This window comes from Thalassophryne amazonica, chromosome 20 (genome assembly GCF_902500255.1).
Source record: "Thalassophryne amazonica chromosome 20, fThaAma1.1, whole genome shotgun sequence".
NCBI classification, from domain to species: domain Eukaryota; kingdom Metazoa; phylum Chordata; class Actinopteri; order Batrachoidiformes; family Batrachoididae; genus Thalassophryne; species Thalassophryne amazonica.
This window is the reverse complement of record NC_047122.1, coordinates 23,818,261-23,843,757: the sequence shown is the minus strand read 5'-3', so window position 1 is coordinate 23,843,757 and position 25,497 is coordinate 23,818,261. Positions and strand designations below refer to the sequence as shown.

The 25,497-nt window shown below is 41.1% G+C and overlaps 1 protein-coding gene across 1 annotated transcript in view; it reads right to left on the bottom strand.

Annotated features, from left to right (window-relative positions):
• The window catches only part of LOC117501384 (collagen alpha-1(XIV) chain-like), a 212,155-nt gene that overhangs the window by 2,665 nt on the left and 183,993 nt on the right, over positions 1-25,497 (bottom strand). Inside the window, exons 38-47 of the mRNA XM_034160248.1 lie at positions 21,465-21,560; positions 13,732-13,785; positions 13,138-13,191; positions 9,726-9,779; positions 9,447-9,518; positions 7,397-7,432; positions 7,157-7,223; positions 5,929-6,117; positions 2,010-2,087; positions 1,723-1,878 (exon numbers count right to left, since the gene is read on the bottom strand). Coding sequence (XP_034016139.1) covers positions 1,723-1,878; positions 2,010-2,087; positions 5,929-6,117; positions 7,157-7,223; positions 7,397-7,432; positions 9,447-9,518; positions 9,726-9,779; positions 13,138-13,191; positions 13,732-13,785; positions 21,465-21,560 — 856 coding nt within the window. The remainder of the gene's footprint in view (positions 1-1,722; positions 1,879-2,009; positions 2,088-5,928; positions 6,118-7,156; positions 7,224-7,396; positions 7,433-9,446; positions 9,519-9,725; positions 9,780-13,137; positions 13,192-13,731; positions 13,786-21,464; positions 21,561-25,497) is intronic.

The window sequence follows — 25,497 nt, the reverse complement described above, 5'->3', positions numbered from 1 at the left end:
GAGACAAAGGAACATCTCCGTTTTGGTCTCACAGGACGGCTTTGAGATGGCGTTCAGACAGCTGTCGGTGGTTTTTCCATCGAGTGATTATCCGAGAAATTGTGGATGTGCCTGGACATGCCAGAACATGTCCCGTGAGGCTTCATCACGGCGTTGCTGTGTCGCAAATTTGCAACATACCATTATTATTATTATAACATTATAACATAAATTATTACCAAAATACCAAAATTACTAATTATTTTTTGTGCAAAAGTGTAATTAATAATCTCAACATTATTTACCATCTACTTAAAGGCAAAAACACACACAAAACATTTTTTTATATACAGCTATATAAATTCAGGCGTTAAGGGGTTAAGATATTTTTTGTTGAAACCGAAACTTGACTGTATAAAAGCACGTGTAAAATTGTGAAATGTGGGCGTGGCTGAATACTTCTTGTGGAGTTCTTGATGAACATACCCCAGTGTGAAATACTTTGGTTTTACAGTATAAAAGTGACACAAAGATGAAAGAAACACATGCAGACTCACATGACCCCTGCAGGCTGCATGCTGCACAACACCACTGACCTTTAACCTCACCACACATTCATGCATTCACGCTCCAGATCACTTGTAAATACGCAGATGTCAAAACTAATTATTAATAAAACACAATGGAGGCTTTGCATACCTTCTGCAAACTGTAAAAGTGTTCAAATCTAAGTTCCCATCAGCCCCCTGTGGTGATCAGCTCAGGCAAAGAGATTTGTTTGATACTGAAACTTTTTTCCTTTAACAGCTGTGGGTTTCGTTTTTGTTTTTCTATAACTGACACAAAGTTAAAGTTCAGCCTTTAAAACTTGTTGCTTCATGTTTTTAATTCAGGTTTTTGAGTCTGAGATCAGATTTAACAGAAGAATAAATGTTGGTTTTTCAGTTCACAAAACCACGAGACTTGGACTCATGTAGATTTCAGGTTCCGCCATGACGACTTTAATGTTAAATGACCTTAGGCTTTGTTTGTTTATTTTGTTTATACACTTTTTTAAAATGACACATTTTAATGTTTTTTTAAACAGTAACTTAATAGTAAAATTTCTTAATACATCTTTATAAATTCATTCATTTTCTATACCTGCTTATTCCAATTAAGGGTATCAATAAATTATTATTCATTTTTATTCATTCACTTAATTATTAATTTAATATATCATGAATATATTATTAAAAAAATTGTTGTAAAATAGTCCCAATGAGCTTTCACATAAAATAGGATATTAAAAATATATAATTTTCATGTTTGTTATGGTGAGTGTAGAAACAAATGTGCAACATTTAAAGTGGTGAAGAATAAAGTAAGTGAAAGGACTTTTCGTGCCAGTTAACGTGCACAGTGCCCCACATGCTTCAATGCGCACATTTCTCTGCAGCACATAGTAAACATGAGACTGAAGAGTTCAATATTTCTCAAAACATCAGCTGCACAAAATAGCGTTCTCCTGCAAAGTTCCTGTGACACCTCTGTAAATTCTTAGTGTGAAGGCCTCCTAATGGTCCTCAAGTCCCTGCTGCCATGTTTTTATTGGTCTGTTATAGACGAGGACAACGATCTCAAAGGTCTGCTGAGACAACATTTAATCATTTGGATCGCTCACAGGTGTTTAAGTTTTAAACAGTCGTCTGTTAACTGATAAGTGTTCAAGTTTAAGATGTATTGTTGAGAGAAACTACGTACCTCCAACATTGTAACCCACACAGGAGTTCTGGTCGCAGTAGCCTGGAGGCCCAGCAGGACCGATGGGTCCAGGAACCCCGGGCCGCCCAGGTGATCCAGGATTTCCTGGACGTCCTGATGAACCTTGGTTACCAGGTCTACCCTGACCTGGGGCACCTAGATAGGTAAAAGAAAAGATTTAGGCAAGTCTGAAACTAAGAAATGTTTGAGGATTATAGAAAACTGATCAGACTGAGGTTCAAAGTGGAACAGTAAAGTCCAACACGGACTGACGTGATTTCTTTTACCTGGGGTGCCTTGGGGTCCTCTGGGCCCTTGGACACCAACACCAGGTGATCCCTTTTCTCCCTTATCTCCTGGAAGACCTGAATACACACCATAAATATTGTACATAGGACTTATGTAAGATTTATTTTCTGACTAGCACATATTACTATGGACAACAAATATACTTCTGCTCGTGGGACATGTCAACAGTCATCTGGAGCCCATGTCACCCATATCATCGCTGTGGGCACTGTGGGTCTATGGTCATCATGGGTATATTGTTGCCGTGGCGATACTGCGGGCATATCATTGCCGTGGGCGTATTAATAGCAACGGCAATGATATGGGCGTATTGTTGCCGTGGAAATATCAGTACTGTGGGTGTGTAATTGCCGAGTGCGTATTATCGCCTCGAGCGTATTAATAGCCATGGGCGTATTGTTGCCGTGGAAATATCAGTCCTGTGGGTGTATCACTGGCATGCGTATTATCGCCTCGGGTGTATTAATAGCCATGGGCGTATTGTTGCTGTGGAAATATTAGTACTGTGGGTGTATAACTACCGAGTGCGTATTATCGCCTCAGGCATACTAATAGCCATGGGTGTATTGTTGACGTGGAAATACAGTGGTCCCTCTTTTATCGCAGGAGTTACTTCTAGAAATAACCCACAATAGGCGAAATCCACAAAGTAGTCAGTGTTATTTTTTTTTACAATTATTATAGATGTTTTAAGGCTGTAAAACCCCTCACTACACACTTTATACACTTTTCTCAAACAGGCATTAACATTTTCTCACTTTTCTCTCTTGTGTAAACACTCTCTTTTTTCTTCTGGGCGAGAAGATTATAAACAGACACACGCAGAACACAGTGAATCCAGGTCATGGCCATGGAGCTCTGCGTCTGCGGTTACCGAGACCATGCAGCGGGCGCTGCGGATTTTTCCGCAAGAAGTCTATCCTTGCGGGCTGCTGGAGCGCTCCGCATCAAAACAGCAAGCGTAGTCTCTGGACCTGTTACCAGAGTTGTCCGCAGCTCTGCACAACAGACGGGGGCCGTGTGAGTGGCCGTGTGAGTGGCCCACTGAGGCGCTTACCGAGCCTGCAGACTCATTAAGCGCATCGGAGGCAGTGAGAGCAATCGTGGTGATGCCGGCCGGTGCCGTGACCGGCCCGCCTGATAAGGACGCAGAACACAATGCACTGTTAAAAAAAAAAAAAAAAAAGAAGCAGCATGCAAAACTGCACTAAAACGATCCGCGAAACTGCGAGGCCGTGAAAGGTGAACCGCATTATAGCGAGGGACCACTGTATCAGTACTGTGGGTGTATCATTGCCGTGGACGTATTATCGCCTCGGGCATATTAATGGCCATGGGTGTATTGTTGCTGTAGAAATGCGAGTACAGTGGGTGTATCATAGCTATAAATCCTTAGATTGCCTTGTATCAGTGAGAAGTTGGATGCCTTGAAATTTCCTACTTTTACAACTCTGATAAGACTGAAATGATGGTTCTTGGTCCAGTGAGACATCGGCATCAATTTGACCAGTTAACACTTAGCCTAGGCTCCTGTGTCATACATCACACTGACAAAGTGAGGAACCTTGGGGTAATTTTTGATCTTATGTTGTCCTTTGACCTCCACATTAGAGATATTACGAGGACTGCTTTCTTCCACCTGCGAAATATAGCCAAGATTCATCTCATCCTGTCTATGGCTGATGCTGAGACCCTGATTCATGAATTTGTTTGTTCTAAATTGGACTACTGCAATGTTCTGTTTTCTGGTTTACTGCAGTCCAGCGTCAGTGGTCTCCAATTGGTTCAAAATGCTGCTGCCAGACTTTTGACACAAAGCAGAACGTTTGCCCACATTACACCCATTTTGGCATCTCTTCACTGGCTTCCTGTACCCATGAGATCAGATTTTAAGGTTCTGTTACTAACCACCCTGCTCAGAGTGCCGCTCTCATTGGACTGACATCTCTGCTATTTTGGCATTGTGGGAGAGCTCAACAGATTGAGCTTGCCGGACTACTTTCGCAAAACTGCTCGCTGGAGCGACAACATACAGACTGTGTCTCTTTCCAGATAGATCTCTTTCAGTGCAGCTTCTTGTTCTGACTTTAACACGAAGTTAACAGCCAAATCTTTCATCGGCAACTGTAAATAGTCATCAAAACATTCCAGTCGTATCTTTCTGAACTTTTCTGCATCAAACTCCATCGTGTCAATGTTTACATTGTGCTTGAGCAATAACGGGAAGTTGCTCATAAACTTTAAGTTTCTTAAATATTTATTACGGCCACTCTTAAAACTTCAGTTATCTTTATAATTTTATTGCTGGTAAATTTTAGAATTAATTTAGATGAGATATACTCATTATCTCACAGGAATATATCACAATTATCTGGGAACTACTTTTTGCACAGGAATTCATCAACCACGTCGGCCGCGGGCGTGTACTAACACAGAATACCAAGAAACTGGACAGTTGTTCGGCCATAATGAGAGTGTCCACTTTTAGCTTACCATAAGATAAGCTAGTGGTGCTCGTGAGAGTGTGGTTACTAACCTATAAAATGATTCATTACTAGCACCTCCCTACTTAGCTGACCTAATTAAACCCTACGTACCAGCCCGGGCTTTGTGTTCTCAGGGTGCAGGAGTACTTTGTGTCCCCGGAGTGAATAAAAAGTCTGCGGGTCACAGATCGTTCTCTTATTGTGCCCCTGTTCTCTGGAATGATCTCCCTGCATCAATAAAACAGTCAGATTCTGAGACTGAGTCAGATTCTGTAGACTTTCAAGTCCAGACTTAAGACGCACATATTTTCCCTTTCGTATTGCTAGCATACTGGCATAGTATGGTACTATGCTTTTTACTCTTTTAAATTCATTTTATTAGTGAAGAGAGCGGCCTGCGGCGTCAACTTTACCTAAAGTCTGGGTCTTTTAGTGAAGCTTAGGGCTAGTGACCGATGATCACCTTAATATTTCTTGTTTTCTTGTTGCTAAATGCTGATAATTTATACTGTATTTGTTGTCTTTCTGTTGCCTGATTCTGTTTTTTCTCTGTTTGAAGTGCGTCTCCATGCAGAGATGGGAGTGGGTGTCTTCTTCTGCAGGCCTCCCATCCTATGCACCGGCATAGTAAGTCCCTTCGGCTGCTCCCTTGTTTGCACTCAGGGTCGCCACAGCAAATCCAAGGTGGATCTGCATGTTGAATTGGCACAGGTTTTACATCGGATGCCCTTCCTGACGCAACTCCACATTACATCGAGAAATGTGGCAGGGGTGGGATTTCAACCCGGAACCTTCTGCACTGAAACCAAGCGCATTACCACTTGGCCACCACCCCGACATGGATGCCCAAAAATTCCTGTATATTCATTTTGTCTATTGTATCGGTAGCATGGCCCAAGCAGAGTCTGGTCTGCTTGAGGTTTCTTGCTCAAATCATCAGTGGGAGTTTTTCCTTACCACTCTTGCCTGTGTGCTTGCTCAAGGGGTTGGTAAGGTTAGACCTTACTTGTGTGAAGTGCCTTGAAGCAACATTTTTGTGATTTTGTGCAATACAAACTAAATAAATTTAACTGAATTATATTGAATTGAATCATTGCCATGGAGACATAAATACTGTGTATCATTGCAGTGGGCGTATTATCGCCATGGGCGTGTTGTTGCTGTGAGGATATAAGTGCTATAGGTCTATTATCGCCATGAGTGTATCACACAGAATCAGACTGAAGGTATCAACATCAGCTTTCTTTGCATTTCTTGGTTCATGTTTAATGGTTCAAAGTTTAAATCAACTTGCTGCTGCAGAGCGCCCCCTGCTGTAATTCATGTGCACTTTCTTGAAAGCAAAACCATTTACCTCAGGCACAAGTACTTCCTTTAAGTCCTGAGGATTGTCCTTGTTGTACTGTCTCACCTCGTTCTCCTGGTTGGCCGTTCTGTCCATTCTGACCAGGAAAGCCAGGTCTTCCAGGAGGCCCTTGTTCTCCTTGTGGCCCAGGGGATCCCTGTCGTCCGGGCTCGCCAGGAGGTCCGGGCACTGTGCGGATGGACACGGGCTGGCTGGGCACATGGTTCAGGATGGAGTTGTAGCGTGCCATGTGACCTGAAAAAAAGCATAAACATTCTAACTGCTTAAGTTCACTTTTTTTGGACACTTAAAAGTAAGTCCCTTCAGCAGCTCCCTTGTTTTTCAATCAGGGTTGCCACAGCAGATCTGAGGTGGATCTGCATGTTGAGCTGGCACGTCTTACCCCGGGTGCCCTTCCTATCTCAACTCCACATTACATCGAGAAAGGTGGCAGGGGTGGGGTTTGAACCGGTGTCGCAGACCGAACGGTCCCCCTAAAAATTGATCCACCCTGCCTTCACTGTGCATGTGTCATTTTGGACCACAGCAGCACGTCTGAGACTGACTCTTTACCCAAAGCGATCAAAGGGAATAACATGATTATTAACCATCAGATGAAAAGGTAAAACCCCTTAAATCATTCTAAAGTGAGTTTTAAGCAGAAAAGAGGTGATAATCGGTGGATCATAGCTGACGCTCCGAAATGACGCTTGCGCAGTGAAGGCAGGGCAGACTGATTTTTAGGGGGGACCATTTGGTCAACGACACCAGGAACCTCCTGCACTGAAACCAAGCACACTAACCACTTGGCCACCACCCCCTAGATTCAAACACACTTAAAATCGAAAAAATGAAGTTTGTGGAACTGTTAAAATTTGTAACATTGGCCAGCTTGGTCAGTTTCGTTTACTGACTGGTCAGATGTGTTGAACTTTATACATGTTTTTTTTTTTTTTTTCTGCTGATGATGTGAGACAAAAACTCTGAAAAGTGGATCATAAGGATGAGAATTGTGCCAAACCTGTACAATGTGATTGTTACAGTGATGACAAGTTGCTTCATTTGTGTTTTCAAAAACTTAATTTCCAACCTGGACTGATGGTGATCTAAATGAAGCACACCGAAGCCACACTAAAAGTCCTGCATGAAACAATCCTCACTCTGCTTGGTATTTTTTTTTTTCTTTTTTTTTTATACATACAAAACATCGTGACAGGACAGAAAGTCCTCACTTTTACAAACATCTCCCGACACTTTTTTCGTCTGGGAGCATTTGATCAGAATCAAAACTCACTCTGGATCAGCTGCTCGCAGACCTGACGTGCGATGGACTGAACAGACGCCATTGACTGGAGGTCACCCTGCAAACACAACCAGTGTCTTCAGCCAAACATGTGATATTCAGCTGAGATGAAAAAACTCATTTGGACTTTGAATAAAATCCTATGTGTCCTGATATTATTAAAAACACTTTTCTAAATTGGTTTCTGCTCAGATGAGTCGACTGTCAGGTTCAGACCTGACGGCCTCTTACCCGTTCACCTTTCTCGCCTTTACTGCCAACTGGACCCTGCACCAACGAGAAAAAAGTAATGAATGAATAAATAAATTTTACATTTATTTATTTATCTGCAGGTTTCTGAAGTTCTCTGATATAATCCCAGACATATGCTGAATAAGACCTGCAAGTTTCCATCTTTCTCTGGATGAATTTTAACATAATGTGGTGTTACATCATCATCATTTAACACCGGCCCACATTAACCTGTACGCATGGTAATCTGTTTGCCTGTAATTACACACTTAACTAATCATTTTCTGCGCCTCCCACACTGTGCCACTTGTTTTGAAGCTTCAGAGTCAAAAAGTGAATTCATGTTTCAACATTTTATTTCATCAAAATAAATGCAACAACTCAAATAGCACAACAATTAACATAAAGGAAATAAATTATTAATTTAATTTGTGTACTTTAACATGTTTCCAGTCTTCATTTTTATCTTTACGAATGTGTGACTACAACGAAAGTTTAATATCGTATAATGCAAATTTAACTCAGACATTATATTAATGGCCCCAAAAAATAAATAACTAAATAAATTCTGTTTATTCATTAATTCAAGTCATTTCTGGCTTATTTTATTTAAGAAAAAGCCTCTTCATCTGGAGACTCTACAGACCATGAAATCCTTCACAAACAGCCTGAAAACTTTTCTTTTTACTCAATGTTTTTAATGTTTTTTAACCCGTGCACCTTTTATTATTTCCGCTGTTGTTTTTGATTTTCTTTATCTGCCTCTTAATGTTTGTTTTTATTGATTTTTTTTTTTTTTTTTTTAGTGACTGTAGCACTTGTAAATGTAAAGTGCATTATAATTAAAATTTATTATTAGTAGTAAGAATACATGAACACTAAAAATTTAGCTCAAGTGATAATTGAAAATACAGCTTTAAATTGTTTTTTAAATATATTTTTAATTTCTGAAATTACATTTTAAAAAGCACAGTTTAGTCTTAATTTCCCGCATGAAAGAATGCATTCTAAATGATTATAATTTGAGCTTCTATCAGCTAAAATTGAAACAGCTGTGTTTTAAAGAGCAAATGAAAACATGCACGTACGCACGCACATGTACACACATCAGAAGAAAAAAATGTTACATGTATTTTTAAGCAAACAATAAAATATCTGTAGTCACTGCCATAAAAATTAGACATTTTCCAACATATTAGCACAGGACGGATATTTCAGCTTGACCTCTGACCTTGATTGTTGACCAAACTTAACCAAAAATAATGTTTATTTTAAGCTATAGGGCCATCCTGGAGCTGACCTCTAATGAGCTACAGGGGACAATAAAGAATTACACAGGGATTAAAATTTTAAAATGCTCCAGTCATGTTGAAAATACCACATTATTTATCTAATCATAACAATTTTCCAAAAGGTATAGTTTGGACTATTGATGACTGAATCTTCTGGAGTTATGAGGTAAAAATGGCAAAAATGGTGACAAAGGTCAGTTTTAGTTTGTACAGGGGTCAAAAGTTAAAGTTGCTCCAATTTTGGTTAAAAAAAAAAAAAAAAATGATGCAAATTATTGGTTGAGTTAATAGCATTTCAAAAAGGAATAGTTTGCACCGTCATGCTTAGTTGTCATGTTACAGGGTAACGTGTCACAAGTCATAGAATCCAATGGATGTCAAACTTGTTTGACCTTTACTTTGGGAAACAAGCATTCAGCACAGTCAAAAATATTCCATTTTTTAATCCTTTTATTTCAGCTAATAATTTGCATTTAATTACTTTTTACCAAAATTGGAGCAAGTACAGCTTTTGACCCCTGTAGAAACTGACCTTTGTCACCATTTTTGCTGTTTTTAACCCCATAACTCCAGAACATTCAGTCACAGATAGTCCAAACTATAACTTTTTGACCTTTTATGATAACACGCTAATGTACAAACATCGTTAAATCAAGCCCACGTGATCAGGAGAACGTACGTCACCATTGGTGTGGAGATAACAGTAAGTCATTTCCTGTGGTTAACCAACATTGAAAGTGCGCCCCCTGCGGACTCACCGGTGGTCCCAGTTCGCCCTGTTTTCCTGGAGGGCCGCTGGTTCCAGGGGCCCCCGGGGCTCCTGGGCCCCCCTGAGGATAAAGACAAATGTGAGGAAGAAGGAAGAACACCGTTACAGGCTGTTGGGTTTATGTTAATTAATGATTGGTTTCCATGGCAACAAATAGTTTAGTCTCTATTCACCATGTCTCCATAAAGCTCCATTTGTTGCATTTACACAGAACCAGAACCAACACAGAACCACACGACAGTACATGGTACTACCAAAAAAGACTTACGATGACGCCCGGGGGGCCCTGTGTGCCCGGGGGGCCATCTTTGCCTGGCAGTCCCTGTGGAGGACAATAAAACATAAATATTGGAACACAGAGTACTGTGAGCAGTATTCTCGGTAGTTTTGGTATTCTCAGAAGTATTGTGAGTATTTGTGTGGTTGTATTTATTTGTGATATTTGATGATTTTATATGTCATATTAATTCGTGGTCAGGGACTGCAGAAGTAAATTAGCCTAAGGCTAACTCTGGTGCAATGCATCAAATGGTGACATTTATGTTTTAATTGCATGGTTCCTTTCAAATAAATTGAAATTGAAATTGACTCAAACAACAAAATCAACAGAAATAAGCATTTATTTGTCTGTGGAGATTTCAATATAGATTTTTTAAACCCTCACAATCATCCACAAATCACTTCATTTATAAACACCTTGTATTGTTTAGGACTGTTTCCAACCATCATTCATCCTAGCAGAATAACTATGGACTCAACAACTCTCATTGACAATATTTTAACTAACGTTATATCCGGTAATCTTAGTGGGGGACTACTGGTCAGTGATATCAGTGATCACTTGCCAGTTTTCTCAGTCTTTGCATTGGAGGGTTGTTGTATGTATCGAAGCAATATCAAATTCATGAGTAGAAAAGTAACACCTGAAACAATTGATAATTTAAGGGAGGATTTATCAAGTCAGAATTGGTCAGATGTTTTTGTTGATGATGTTGACAGGTCATAAGATGCTTTCATCTCCATTTTTTCCAGTTTGTATAATAAACACTGTCCATTTGTTGACAAAATATATAGAAATCAATATAGCAACAAACCATGGATAACTAAGGGGCTTCAGAGGGCATGTAAAAAGAAAAACGTACTATATAAACATTTCATAAAACTACGAACTAAGGAAGCTGAAAGTAAGTATAAAACATATAAGAATAAGTTAATCAATATCATGAGACTCAGTAAAAAAATATATTATGAGTTACTTGTCAAAAATAGAAATAACATCAAAAACACATGGAACATATTAAATGAAATAGTAAAAAAGAATAGAGTAACTAGAGATTATCCTTCATTTTTTCAGAGTAACAACTACATCACGATTGATAATGACGAGTCTATTGCTGAACACTTTAATGAATACTTCGTTAATGTGGGTAAAAATCTTGCCAGTAAAATTGACTCATCAACTAATAACTTCTGGGTAAATAATTCAACGTTTAACAAATCTGTTTCAATGTTCATTGGTGGTACTCATGAAAGGGAAATACTTGATCTGGTTCATGGTTCAAAAAGTAAGAAATCGACTGATTTTAATAATTTGGATATGGCTTTATTAAAAAAAGTTATTGATTGTATAGTAAAACCGTTCAATTATATTTGCAATATGTCACTAAGTACTGGTAAATTTCATTCTCAAATGAAAATGGCCAAAGTAATTCCTCTGTTTAAAACTGGTGACAAACACACATTTTCTAATTATAGACCTATATCACTCCTGCCACAATTTTCCAAAATTTTGGAAAAAATATTTGCTAAAAGATTAAATGATTATTTACTGAAGCATAACATCATTTGTGAAGAACAATATGGATTCAGAAGGTCTCGAACTACATCACATGCTTTGATGGACTTTGTGGAAAGTATAGCAACTGCAATTGACAATAAACAATACACAATAGGTGTTTTTTTTTTATTTACAGAAAGCGTTTGACACAATTAACCATGGAATACTATTAATTAAACTGCAGAAATATGGAATCAGAGGTCTGGCATATGAATGGATAGCTAGTTATTTAGAAGGCAGATTTCAGTATGTTCAGTTCAATAATACAAATTTCTGAACTCAGGGATGTCACATGTGGGGTGCCGCAGGGCTCAGTGCTGGGTCCTTTGTTGTTTATAATCTATATAAATGATATAAGTTGGGTGTCGAGTTCACTGAGATGTGTCCTTTTTGCGGATGATACAACTGTGTTCTGTAGCGGTGAAAATCTTGAACAGCTTCTGGACATAGTGGAGAAAGAACTGGAAAAATTTAAGGTTTGGTTTGACGCTAATAAGTTGTCACTCAACCTTGGGAAAACTAAATGTATTATATTTGGAAATAAACAGGCACCCAAATGTAAAAATTTAACTATAAACAATAAGGAAATTGAGTTAGTAACAGAGAATAAATTTTTAGGTGTTATAATTGATAATAAACTTAGCTGGAAACCACATATAAATTATGTGAAATCAAAATTGTCAAAAACTATAGCCATTCTGTATAAAGCCAAAGACCTACTGCCGCAAGAAGGGTTACTTACTTTATATCATTCTCTGATGGTACCATATATGACATATTGTGTTGAGTCATGGGGAAACACTTACAAATTAAATACCAATCCAATATTCCTTTTGCAAAAACGAGCCATACGAATCATCTGCAATAAACAATATCGTGAACCAACTCATTCTTTATTTGTGTCTTTAAATTTATTAAAATTCATAGATTTGGTCGATTACATTACAATTCAAACTTTATTTCGAGCGAAAAACCAAGCCTTACCGAGACATGTCCAGAGTCTGTTCCGATTGAGGGAATCCAGATATAGTTTAAGAGGTTGTGCAATTTTTATGAAACCATCAGTAAGAACAAATGTAAAGGGTTTTTGTGTGTCTGTGGTTGGGGTGAGGAAATGGAACAAATGTTCAACAGAGGTTAGAATGAGTAGTAACTTAGTAAGATTTAAGAAACTACTCAAAAAGAACATCATGTCTAAGTATCATAAAGAAGCAAATATAATTTGATTTATATGGAATGTTCAATTTATAAGTGGGATTCATTGTATATTTGAATGTGTGGGTATGTATATGCGTATGTAGATATATAGATATGGGTAGGTGTATATGTATATAAGTGACTGTGTATATGTATGTATGTATATATTTATGTTTGTAAAGTATATAAGTATGTATATAGGTATATATGGCACAGCCCAAGCAGAGGGTCACCCCCAAGAGCCTGGTCTGCTTGAGGTTTCTTCCTTATAGGGAGTTTTTCCTCACCACAGTTGCCTAGTGCTCGCTCTGGGGGTTGGTAAGGTTAGTCCTTATTGGCGTAAAGTGCCTTGATTCGACTTTCTTGTGATCTGGTACTATATAAATATAAGTGAATAGTATATTGATGTGTATGTCTGTGTGTCGACATGTAGTAGTGAATTTGTATTTATGTAAATATGACTAAGGATTGTTGGACTTGTACGAGCAGGGGTGGGCGCTAATAAGCTTTGCTTCAGCCCACACCCTTTCGGACTCACTAGTTTTGTCTGTGTTTGTTTGTGGAATTGTTCATTTTTTTCTATTTGAATATTTTGTGTGCCGAATAAAAACTTTGTCACTTTTGTCACTTTGTCACTTTGACTCACCCTGGGTCCCGGTAGCCCCTCTCTGCCTGCGGCTCCGGCTCTGCCTGGTATTCCCTGAAAACCAGGAGACAATCAGCAGAGCTTCAGACTTGAACATGAATCATGAAGCTTATCTCAGTAAACTGAATGTGAAACTGTAACAGGTCCACGTGTTCAAATAATTTTACCATATCAAATCAGTCCTTCATTTACATGTGAAGTATTTTGTTGCACAAACATGAGCTCGCGGTTTCACAAACTCATGGAACACAAATAGATTTGAACCACAAAAATCAACCTTTTGCAAATGCCACCATTACTCAAAATCTGACAAGTGTTTGCCTCTAAAAGGTCACATTAGATGATTCGTTTACAGCCGCGCAATAATTACATGTGGGCGGCTCGCAGTCTTATCTGAGCGCGCACAAACACAAAAGACAAATGAAACAAAGCTCTCCATCAACCCATACACATGGACCTCCTGCAGGACAGAATGTTGAAAAATAGCCGTTATATCACATATACTGACTTCCGGTTTTGTAAATTACCGTATATAGCAGACAATCGGGATCTGACTGCTGTAACTCGTACTTTAGATTCAGTTTGTGTCCGTACCTGTGGTCCTGGTATTCCAGCATCACCTTTCTGACCTGGCTCTCCTGGTGCCCCCTGCAGGTTTACAAAACTCATGCAAATAAATTGTTTTTAATTTTTGACAAAATGTCTTTGCTTTATTTCAAGTAATACAAAATGTCAAAAAACAAATTCAGGTTGATTTACGCAGTGCCGCAATACCCTCTGTCGTATGAGTGTGTAATCAATGAAAGAGTGTGTAGAAAGAATGTGACGGTTATGTTGTAGGTTAGCTTGAGGTTTTCGCTTAACCACTCCCTTTATAAGTACCGCCAATCCACTTTCAGTCACTCCAAAGACAATGCCGGCCTACCTGGATGATCCGTTTGATATTGGGGCACAAATTGTGAGGGGCTTTAAAGACCGCCAGAATCCGCTGACATACCTGGACGATATTCTCTATGAAAGATATAGATTCTCAGCCGAGGGAATTCGTTATCTTTGTCAGCTGATCGGGCCAGACATCTGTAACATCACCCATCGTAGCAATGCCCTGACGATCGAGCAGATAATGTGCCTTGCGATTAGATATTTTGCCAGTGGACAATTTATGTATTCCATCGGTGATGCTGAACATCTGAGCAAGAATACTGTATGTCGTATGATTTGCAAGGTAGCACTTGCTCTATCTAAACTGTTGGATGCATTTGTCATTTTCCCTGGCCATTTATCCGCAATGCAAATCAAAGAAGGGTTTTATGCAATCGTGGGTAATTACTAATATCAAAATACGTCTAATGCATGTCCATTAATTAGGCGAAGTGGGGCTTATCAATAACAATTTCTCCTAGGTTTCCCAAGAGTAATAGGAGCCATTGATTGCACGCAAATCCCAATCAGTGCACCCCTGATCTTTTCACAGTATCAATGTGCAGGTATAGCCGTTCTGTTCGGCCTATTTCATATACCCATTATCGTGTAGTCCACTCTAAGCTCACCTTCTTCTCACTTATTTCAGCCACATAAGGGTTGCTTTGGTTTGGTTGATTTTTCTAAATATTCCAATATGCAATTACTATAATTACATATTTCACATTCTTTTTCTCCCCACATGGGGCTGTCCTGTTGGATAACCTTCATGCCAAAGTGATATATATGTACCTGTGTTAACAGAATGACCATTAATGGCTTTAAATCCTTAGATGACATGTGAGCATTTACCCGATCAGCAATACGTTGCCAACAAGCCTGTCTTGCTTTATTGGCAGACGATGTGTTCGATTTCCCCCTTAACGTTAATTTAAATTCCTCGTAGCGCCGCATAATAATCGTGCATTCTTCTTCGGTAAAGTAAGGTGACCATGCCATCATTGAAAAATGGTGACGTGCACTGCAACCTGCCCCTTTTATGTGAACGCGCACAAACTCCAATTAGGTTAACACAGGTTCAACAAATCAACATCTTACTCAGCGTCGTAGTACCGATTAACACCACTTGAGAAAACCAGGTTTTGTCAACCCCGGTTTAAGAGGTTGACCCTGGGTTACATCTGAGTAAGTTAACCCCGCTTTGTAGTACAGGCCCCAGGTTGGTATAGAACCAATAGGTCCCTGATTCCAAAAGCCAATAAGACATTAAGTCCATCTGCTGATAAACACAAAAAGCTACCAGTCTAAGGGGATGGGCCAAAGGCCGAGAAACACACAAACATACAGATATATGTGTCTCAGAGGAACAAGACTGGATCCAAGAAGCGGAAGGATAACCGAAACTTCAAACTGGTCTTTATCTTACCACTTCATTTAGATCAGCGACCCATGCCCTAGTGTGGTCTGTATTCAGCTTTGTTTCCATCACAGTCCAGGTTAAAGTTTACATCCCAGACTTCACTCCCTCGGTGCAGCATTGAGACTCTGGCATTGGGTCACGATGCACAATATCACCTTATGATCTAAGCTTCACCCCTTCCATGCTCCAAGGGGTTGCACAGAAACATCGCCAACAGGGCTCCTGGAGCTCACCTGCTCTGCGTGTCTTCCCACTCTCCCTGTTCAAGCCACTGCTGACTAAGTCAGGTGTGCTCAGCCAATCAACAGCAAGCAAACATCAGACTTGATGATTAAGCAGTGGTGGCAGCAGGTACTTAGGAAGGTGAGCTCTATGAGCAGGGTCACCAACCCTAAATAACTAATTTTGTGGAGTAAAAGTCACTCTGGAATATAAGCAGCATCTATCAATAAATGTGTTATAAAGAGGAAAAGACTATATACAAGTCTCACCAGATGACAAGTCGTGCCTTTGTCTGTATGTGGAACACACTTTGTAGCACAACATTTCCCTGGGGGCAAGTTTAACAAAGGACAAAAACTCAGTGCAGCACATGTGTACACCACAGCCTGTGCTGTTACTTAATGCTGCATTTACACATAGGCAGGACGCGTTACAAATGTCATATTTGCGCCAGTCTTGGCACATTCCTGACATTCTTAACGTGACTTAACGCATCTGAATTGGTTTCTTAACAATGCGTGTTGGTATGTGATATTCGTGATTTGCCAAAAAATCTTCCATGAATGTCACGCACCACCCTCATTTCGCCTCATGTCGTGGAGGTCGCAACTGAGCGTGTTGATCCGGCTTGATTAGTGGTGATCCTTAATAGTGCGTGACAGCGTTCTTCTCTGATGTGCGCACAATTAAACCCTGCTGCACCGCATTCAGTTTCATTGCTGCAGTATGCTGAAGAAGGACAGTGACACCAACTCCGCTAAATGTTTTGTTCCTAAGCTTATCAGCGCGCTCCTGCAGGTGTTCCACCTGTTGCTGCTGCTGTGCCTGATGTTTGGGAAAATGAGCAAGACGAGAGCCACGTGGAGACATCTGGCTCTCTCAGTCTCCTCCTCCTCTCTGCTGTGGATTTTGAGGCGCAAACTGGAGCGATCTGAATTGTTCGGCAGCTGATGGATGAATATGGGGTGTGTGGAGACAATTCGCTTCATTCACAACATGCCAGAACGTAACAATGCGCTATTACGCAGAGTTGCGTGGAACATTATTCTTGACCGTGCGTAATGGTTCCTGATCATTCGCCAGCAATCGAATGCCATTAATCGTAACGCATGGTAACAGGTTGCAGCAGTTCTTGAGGACAACTGACGCCTCTGTCTCAAATCATCACATTCATGATCAGCGGCCAATAATGTATACTTTGTGACTTGTCTTCATTATGTGTAACCGCAGCATAACATAAGTAGTCCATAAACACACAGGAAAAATTGGTGCCCAGGAGTGGGGCTGCGACTTTAGCCGTGATGAAGTTTCTGCTAAATCTCTGGCCCCCAAAACACAAGTCCACATGTCTAGTACCATACGTGTATATGGGGGGTGCCATTAGTGGCTGCGAGGGGGGAGCCAAACCTATCTGCCAGGATGTCCAGTCTGGAAGCGGGCAGAATGCTCCTCTGTGCAAAGGTGTCACACAGGAAATAATGGCAAGAGATGGTGTCTTGGATGAACATTAGCCTGTCGGTACAGCCAACGCTTATGGCCACTACTGAGCACTGGCCGTGATGTTTCCCTTTCCGCTGAAAGCGCAGGGTGGACGGCAACACTTGGCTCTGGATCCATATTTAGCATGGTAGAAACACAAAGCAGGATCAGGATGCTGCCAAGGTGAAACAGGTGCCGTTGCCACGAGTGTTACATCACCTGAGAGCGGCGCAGGTGTGTGAAAGGTGTGAGCTGGGATGAGTGCCGCAGCAGCCATGCCATGGTGTTGAGCAGCCAGAAAAAAATTGGTCTGCTTCGTATGTCAGGGTGCGGCACTCTGTGATGGTGGTGTTGGCCAAGCCTACACCCATCTGAGGGGGGAGTTGCCGCAAGAAGGGGTGGACAAAGAGGAAATCAGGCCTGTGCTCCCCCAGGAGTTGTTACATTCTGTCCATAAGCTCACAGAGTTTGCTGTCTCCTAAGTCGTGCAGAGAAAAAAGCCTGCTGGCCCTCTCAAAATCAAAAAGTGCAAATGTTTTTAACCCGCTGGGGTCTGAGGGCATATTTTGGACAGTTCACTTTCCTGGCATAAATGTTTTATTATTGCTGTTAAAAGCTCACCCTGCATCCCACAATCAAGTGTTATGTCTTTTTTTTTCAGGACAGCCTGTACTTTCAGAATATATATGCTATAGTGGAGTTTTATAAATGTAATAAGGGTTTACAATCAGAAATAAGAAAGGAAAAAATAAAGCAGCAAATAATTTTCACATACATTTATTCAAAACACACAGCAAACTATAATAAACAACTATTTTGACACTTTATAAAGGTAGTTTGGGATCGTGTACAAAGCAATGTACTAAATAAAGGTTTTAACAATAAACACAAATGCACATTTTGCACAATATATACAAAATGGTCTATGCATTTTGTTTGTCTTTATGCCACATCTCAAAGCAATTTCTGTCTGCTATTACACAAAGGCTTACAACACAAACTTTTTAATTCCATGGAGTTGACTCCCTCTTGGAATGTGTTCCTGTACTGTAAACAACCAATCTTCTCAGTTTGAGGCCCTGTTCACACCCTCCCCCCTCATCCTTTTGTGTAAACTGTACTTTACGAGTGAGAGCGAGAGAGGCTTATTCAACAATATTCACTGGCCAAGTAGTGAATCATTCCTTATAGTGACACTCTTTGGCCCACCACATGAGGCTGTATGAGGCCCTCTTACGTTGATCACTTCCATTTATATGTGCAACACTGCACTTTTACGCATGGAGCCAGCAGCCAGAGGGCTATTCAAACAGCATTCACATGCCAAAGAGTAACACACCGCTGCTCCTAACAATCTTTGGCCTCCCATGTGAGACTGCTGTGCCCTACAATTAGATATTGGAAAACCATGTGATGGTGAACCAATTCCGATTGAACACTCACATTGCGCACATCATCACACAGCTTCTATTAGGAGCATGGAGGATGGCTGAACCGAAGTCAGAGGAGTGTACTTTTCAGCAAAAAATGGAAGTTTCTATCTAATGTCATTAAAAAAACAGCGTATCATTTAATAAAACTTGCACAGCGACCCCAGAGGGTTAAAAAGTGAGCCTTGACAGCTGCATATTTAATCACTGTAGGTGGAGTTTGCAGGAGACTAACTGGCCTTGACGCTGTGGAACTGCTGAGAGCCAACACAACATAATAGTACTTCATGTTGTCCGCAGTGATCTACCCGCAGTGCAAACTGCACCTCCGTTTGGGCAAACCAAGCTGAAACTGATGAGTCTCAAAACCCAGGAAGCTTCAGCGTCACAGCATTCACTGTTACTCTCACTTTAATCTCCTTCAAAATCATTCAAAAGATAGATGTCAAGGTCACCAGTGTGGGAACTGCAATAGCTGAAAAAAGGAATAACAATTTCCCACTGTGAAAATGCACTGGAGCACCACATTATTTCTCCCCTTTTCACACAATTCACAGATCTTTTATAACAGCCCCACCCATTAACCTCGCAGGTGTTCTGACAGGGAAACCACCACAGGGGGCAGAGACTGCTTGTCATAAACACAGCAGGAATACACATTGCCAGTCACACACGCAGGGGCCGAGACAGGAAACATCAATATTCAAGACAACTTGCTATATGCATAGCAGGAATACACACTGTCAATCACCCACGCAAGGGCAGAGACAGGAAACATCAATATGCACACCTCGGTGTGTTAACACCTGCAGAATAGAGGACACACTCTAACCACCAGTGGTGGCACTGTCCTTCGCACATCTCGGCGTGTTGCCACATACCAAAAAGGAAACTTACTCAGTATGGTGAATTATGTCCATTACATGTTGAATGTCTGCTACAATATGTATATGCATGTACACACACACTTGCGAGGATAGTGGGAAGGCCTTTTTTAGTTTATTTTCTACAAGCCCTCTGGTGGCTGAAAAGTCTGATGCGGGATGCACAAGACCTGTTACACTTGGGGCAAATGAACACTTGAGTAGGCTGGGCTTGTGCTGCTGCCCGCTCTTTCTGTCTTTGACGCTTCTGGCGTGAGGCCTCACTTCTTTCTGCCTCAAACTTCAGGCTGGCGGATTTGATGCTGGAACGCCAGCTGAGTCTATCTGTAGCTAGATGCTGCCATGACTGATGCTGAATGCGTGCAAGGGAGAGCTGTTTCTTCAGCTGGTCCTTATAGCGCTTTTTGGGGGCCCCTTGGTTTTGTCTCCCTTCCTTGAGCTCGCCAAAGAGAATTAATTTCGGCATGCGTGTATCATCCATCCTGGCTATGTGACCTGCCCAACGAAGCTGTTGTTTGAGTATAATAGACTCCATGCTGGGCAATTTGGCTCTGGTAAGGATGTCCTCATTTGAGACGTAGTCCTGCCACTTGATCCCGAAGATGTTTCGGAGACAACGCTGATGAAAGCATTCCAGTAATCTGATCTGCTGGCGATACAGAACCCAGGTTTCAGCTCCATACAGGAGGGTAGGGACCACAATGACTCTGTAGACCTGCACTTTTGTGGAAAGGCACAGTGCATGATTCTGCCAGACTTTCTTTGAGAGTCGACCAAAAGAACTGCTGGCCTTGGCAAGGCGACTGTCTAGGTCCTTGGCAACAGATGTGTCATTTGAGATAACACTACCGAGATACGTGAAGTGCTCTACTGCATTCAGGCTGGTACCCTCAATGTTGATTTGGGGTGGGGTATATGCTGTATGGGGGACCGGTTGATATAGCACTTCTGTCTTTCTCAGGCTGATGGTGAGGCAGAAGGCTCTTGCTGCTTCAGCAAAACAGTTGACAATGTGCTGCAAGGCTTGCTCTGTATGGGCGACGAGGGCACAGTCATCTGCGAAGAGCAGCTCCATGATTAGCTGTTCTGTGATCTTAGTGTGGGACAGAAGGCGCCGCAAGTTAAACAGACTTCCGTCGGTTCTAAAGCGGATATAGGTGCCATCTGTCAAGTCTTCTTTGGCCTCACGAAGCATCATGCTGAAGAAGATGGAGAACAGAGTGGGCGTGAGGATGCAACCTTGTTTGACGCCATTTGAGATGGGGAAGCTGCCGGACAGAGTCCCGTTGTACTTCACTTGTCCCATCTGGCCTTCATGCAGCTGACGGATGATGGTGAGGAGCTTTGGAGGGCAGCCAAGGCATGCAAGAATCTTCCACAAACCCTCACGACTGACCGTGTCAAAAGCCTTGGTTAGGTCTATAAAGGCTGCATAAAGGGCCATGTTCTGTTCTCTGCACTTCTCCTGGATCTGTCTCAGGACGACGATCATGTCGGTGGTTCCCCTGTTGGCCCGAAATCCGCACTGACTCTCGGGAGTATTTTCATGCGCTATGGTAGGGATAAGCCTGTTGAGCAGCACTCAAGCCAAAATCTTACCTGCTACTGAGAGGAGAGTGATGCCCCGGTAATTAGAACAGTCGGACTTGTCGAAAAGGGGGTGTTCATAATTTTACTAATAGCCCAATTTCATAACCTTAAGAGTGTGCATATCATGAATGCTTGGTCTTGTTGGATTTGTGAGAATCTACTGAATCTACTGGTACGTTGTTTCTCATGTAACAATAAGAAATATACTCAAAACCTGGATTAATCTTTTTAGTCACATAGCACTACTATTATTCTGAACACTACTGTGTGTATATATATATATATATATATATATATATATATATTTAGACACACACATATATACATAGTTAAATTTTGTTCGAAAGCTGGCTGAGAAACTCTAAATCCTCACAGTCTTACCTGAGGCCCAATGATGGAGCGACCACTGGGTCCCTGTGGACCAGGAGGGCCCTGAGGTCCTGGAAGGCCTGTATCACCAACCGAACCAGTCAGCCCCTAGAGAGAGAGAGAGAGAGAGATGCAAATTCAGTAAGGCTCAATAGTTAACTCAGCCACACGGGGTGTGCAGTCAGTACATTCTGAGTGACGGTCCCAAGCCTGGATAATTGAGTAGGGTTGCGTCAGGAAGGGCATCTGGTGTAAAACAAGCCAACCCAACCATGGAGAGTACAAATAGAGTTTCCAAACCGGATCGGTCCGGGCCCGGGTTAACGACTGCCACCGGTGCCATTGCCCAACAGGGTACGGGTGGAAATTAGGCTATTGCTGGGCAAAGCATAAGAAGAGGAGAATGTGTCCCATGACAGCGGGAAAAGAGAAAAACTAGAAGGGTGGAAGTGAGGGTTGGGACTTTGAATGTTGGCAGTATGACTGGTAAAGGGAGAGAGTTGGCTATTATGATGGAGAGGACAAAGGCAGACATATTGCGTGTACAAGAAAACAAGTGGAAGTGACGTAAGAGCCAGAGCATAGGAAGTGGGTTCAAGTTGTTGTATCATGGTGTGAATAGGAAGAGACACGGTGTTAGTAATTTTAAAAAAGAGCTTGTTAAGAGTGTGTTGGAGGTTAAGCAAGTGTCTGAGAGGGTGATGAGTGTGAAGTTGGAAATTGAAGGTGTGATGATGAATATCATCAGTGCATATGCCCCACAGGTAGGTTGCGAGAGAGAGAAGGAGAAAGATTTCTGAAGTGAGTTCGATGAGGTAGTGGAAAGTGTTTCTGTCCCCACCCCAGCGGAAATGCTGCTGCTGCCCCCACACACTCATTGCCTTAGGATGACGGACTGTTTCAAAGTTTAGCGTACATAAAGAGATCAAATGTATTCGTCCGATGTGTGCCATTATTACATTCAATTAGTAATAATTGTGGATTAATTGCTGTATTTTTGTTTGAGGTAATTGGGTGACAAGACAAATTGCCCTTTTAGGGATCAATAAAGTTGTTTGAATCTTGAATCTTGAAGTGTGCCTAAGCATGAAAGAGTGGTGATGGGAGTGGACTTCAATGGGCATGATGGTGAAGGGAACAGAGGTGATGAGGATGTAATGGGTAGATATGGTATCAAGGATAGGAATGTGGAAGGACACACTGTAGTCGATTTTGCAAAAAGGATGGAAATGGCTGTGGTGAATACCTACTTTAAGAATAGGGACGAGCACAGGGTGATATAGAAGAGTGGAGGAAGGTGGACACAGGTGGACTACATTCTCTGTAGGAGATACAAGGTAAAAGAAAACAGAGACTGTAAGGTGGTGGCAGGAGAGAGTGTAGTTAGACACCATAGGATGGTGGTTTGTGGGATGACTTTAGAGGTAAAGAAGAAGAAGAGAGTGAGCTCAACAAAGGATCAGATGGTGGAAGCTAAAGGAGAAAGACTGATGTGTGAAATTCAGTGAGGAGGTGAGACACTGGATGTAGGGGTAGCAATTTTGGACAACTGAATATTACTGGGTGTGACATCTGGACAGCGGAAAGAAGACAAGGAGACTTGGTGGTGGAACGAAGATGTCCAAGAAAGCAGTGTTGCCAACTCCTCAGCAAGAGAAGTAGCTACTGGCTGCCCTAAAAGTTGCTAAGTCGCTAAATGATGTCACAATCATATTATTTGCATAGTATGATGATGTAACAGATGCTGTCAGGAAAAAAATGTGGGAGAGACCGTTGAATACATTATCAAGCTTTTACTATTGTTTGGTAAATTCCATATTCAAAAATGCAGAGTATTGAAAAGGAATTTACATGGACTTCTGGCTGAAATGTCATAAAATGTACTAGGGATGTCCATCTGGGAGGAGACCCCGGGGAAGACCCAGGAGGCTGTGCTTATTTGATTTGACATGTACAATAGTGTTACAGCGGTGAGAAGCGCAGTAGGATTGACACTCATTCAAGGTGAAGGTGGGATTACACCAAGGATCAGCTCTGAGTCCTTTCTTGTTCACAATGGTTCACACTATTCTCTGCATTTTGAGGGACAAATCTTGCGAAGTAAAGCCATAGTTTTTGTTTGTTTGTTTGTTTTTGTCTTTGTTACAGCTTTACTTTATAGCCAGAAGAAACAAGGCATCTGGCCAAAACATGGAAGCCTGTAGAAATGTACCTGTGTCAGGGCCAATGAACCAGGTACCTCTGGTGCCCTGTTTTGGCTGCCCTGGATCAATTCAGTAATTCTGCCCTTGAGTATGTTTGTAAAATAAAAATACTACTCTATCATTCCGGGAGGGGGATTGGTCTGTGACATCAGTCTTATAGCCATCATTAACTACCAATACTTATTAATTTGCTGTCAAATCTCAATATAATACTGGTATTATGTTGCATAACTAGACAATTAGGTAACACCTCAAAATGGTTTTAATAACACTAACCCAAATCAATATTGGATCAGATCGAATCGAATCAAAATAATCAATTCTGAATCTTAAGAGTCGGAATTGAATCGATTCTTAAAATTTGAATCGATACCCAGCTCAAGTTTAAATACTTGGGGTAAACTGTCCAAAGTAATGGAGAGTGTGGAGTAGGTGGAGAAAGGTGGCCAGTAGTGATTTGTGACTGAAGAATATCTGCAAGAGTGAAGGGGAAAGTTTACAAGACGCTCTTGAGAGTAGCTATGTTGTACGGATTAGAGACGGTGGCAATAACAAAAAGACAGGAGGCAGAGCTGGAGGTGGCAGAGCTGAAGATGTTGTGATTCTCTTTGGGAGTGATGAGAATGGACAGAATTAGGAATAAACACCACTAACGGCTGAAAGAGCAAGACAGCTCAATGGTTAACTGCTGGTAGGAGACTAAATTTTTACAATTACATAGAATTACACAAAAACTGATAATTTTATGAAACTTGGTGGAACAAAAAGAAAATCAGACTAAAATCCACAAACCTTTGGTGATGGTTCGATCCTGGTATGATTTCAGAGGTTAATATAGCACTGGTTAAAGTCTTTGGTCATTTTGCCATAAAAGTTTTACCCAGAACCAGAATCCAAATCTGATATAATATGAAGTGATATTCATATTTGTAAGAACAGATGTCCTGAGTAAATACTTCTGTCTCAGAATGCATTGGTTTGTGGCTCAGAGGGACGAGAATCCATCCAGAATCAAAAAACAGAATAAACAACACACTTGTATCACTTCTTTCAGTTATTGTAGTTTTTTTTCTTTTTTTTAATTAAAAACTAAAATTTCTGTGTTCCCCAGATGTCCGTCTCAAAAACCTAACAATTTTCTCCTGTCTTGTTTATTCTGTCAAACAGCAGCAGCTTCACTGACAATTCAGCGACTTTCGTGAACGTCTATCAGTAAGAATCTGAACACTGAAAACCTCAAATGTCAGTCAACAAACAGCAGATTACAACATTCACTTCCTCACATGTTCATTACGGAAAAAACCCACTTCTGATACTGATCTTTTTTTGTTTGTTTTTTGTTTGTTTGTTTGTTTTTTTGGTGTTGCAGCATTAAGTTTCTGTATATTTCAGAATGAGAACAAAAATTAAACTTCACGTCCAAAAAAAAAAAAAAAAACCCCCTTTGAAAAATTACTGATACTGACTATTTTATTTATTTATTTTCCTGGTGTGGCAGCACCCATAAGGAGAAGGGACACAACTGTAAATTGATTTTTGGCAGTTAGTCCATCTTATTTCACCAAAGGTTAACTTCAATGAGTAAACAGTGGTCTGGCAGCTGTCCAGGTACTATTACTGTGTTCCACCTACATTTGTACCATGTTCGGAGGATCATGTACACGGCATGTGCATGAATCACTTGGAGCGGGTCAGAGCGCTGCCTGGGTATTTGGATGGCTGTCCTCTGCAATTCTTATTTCCCCCCCCAGATGTGGCACAAATCCTGATTTGTTTTTACATTATGCCTGATCCGACTTGGCTCATGCTCATTCGTACTAAGTGTGATGGGGATCTCAGTA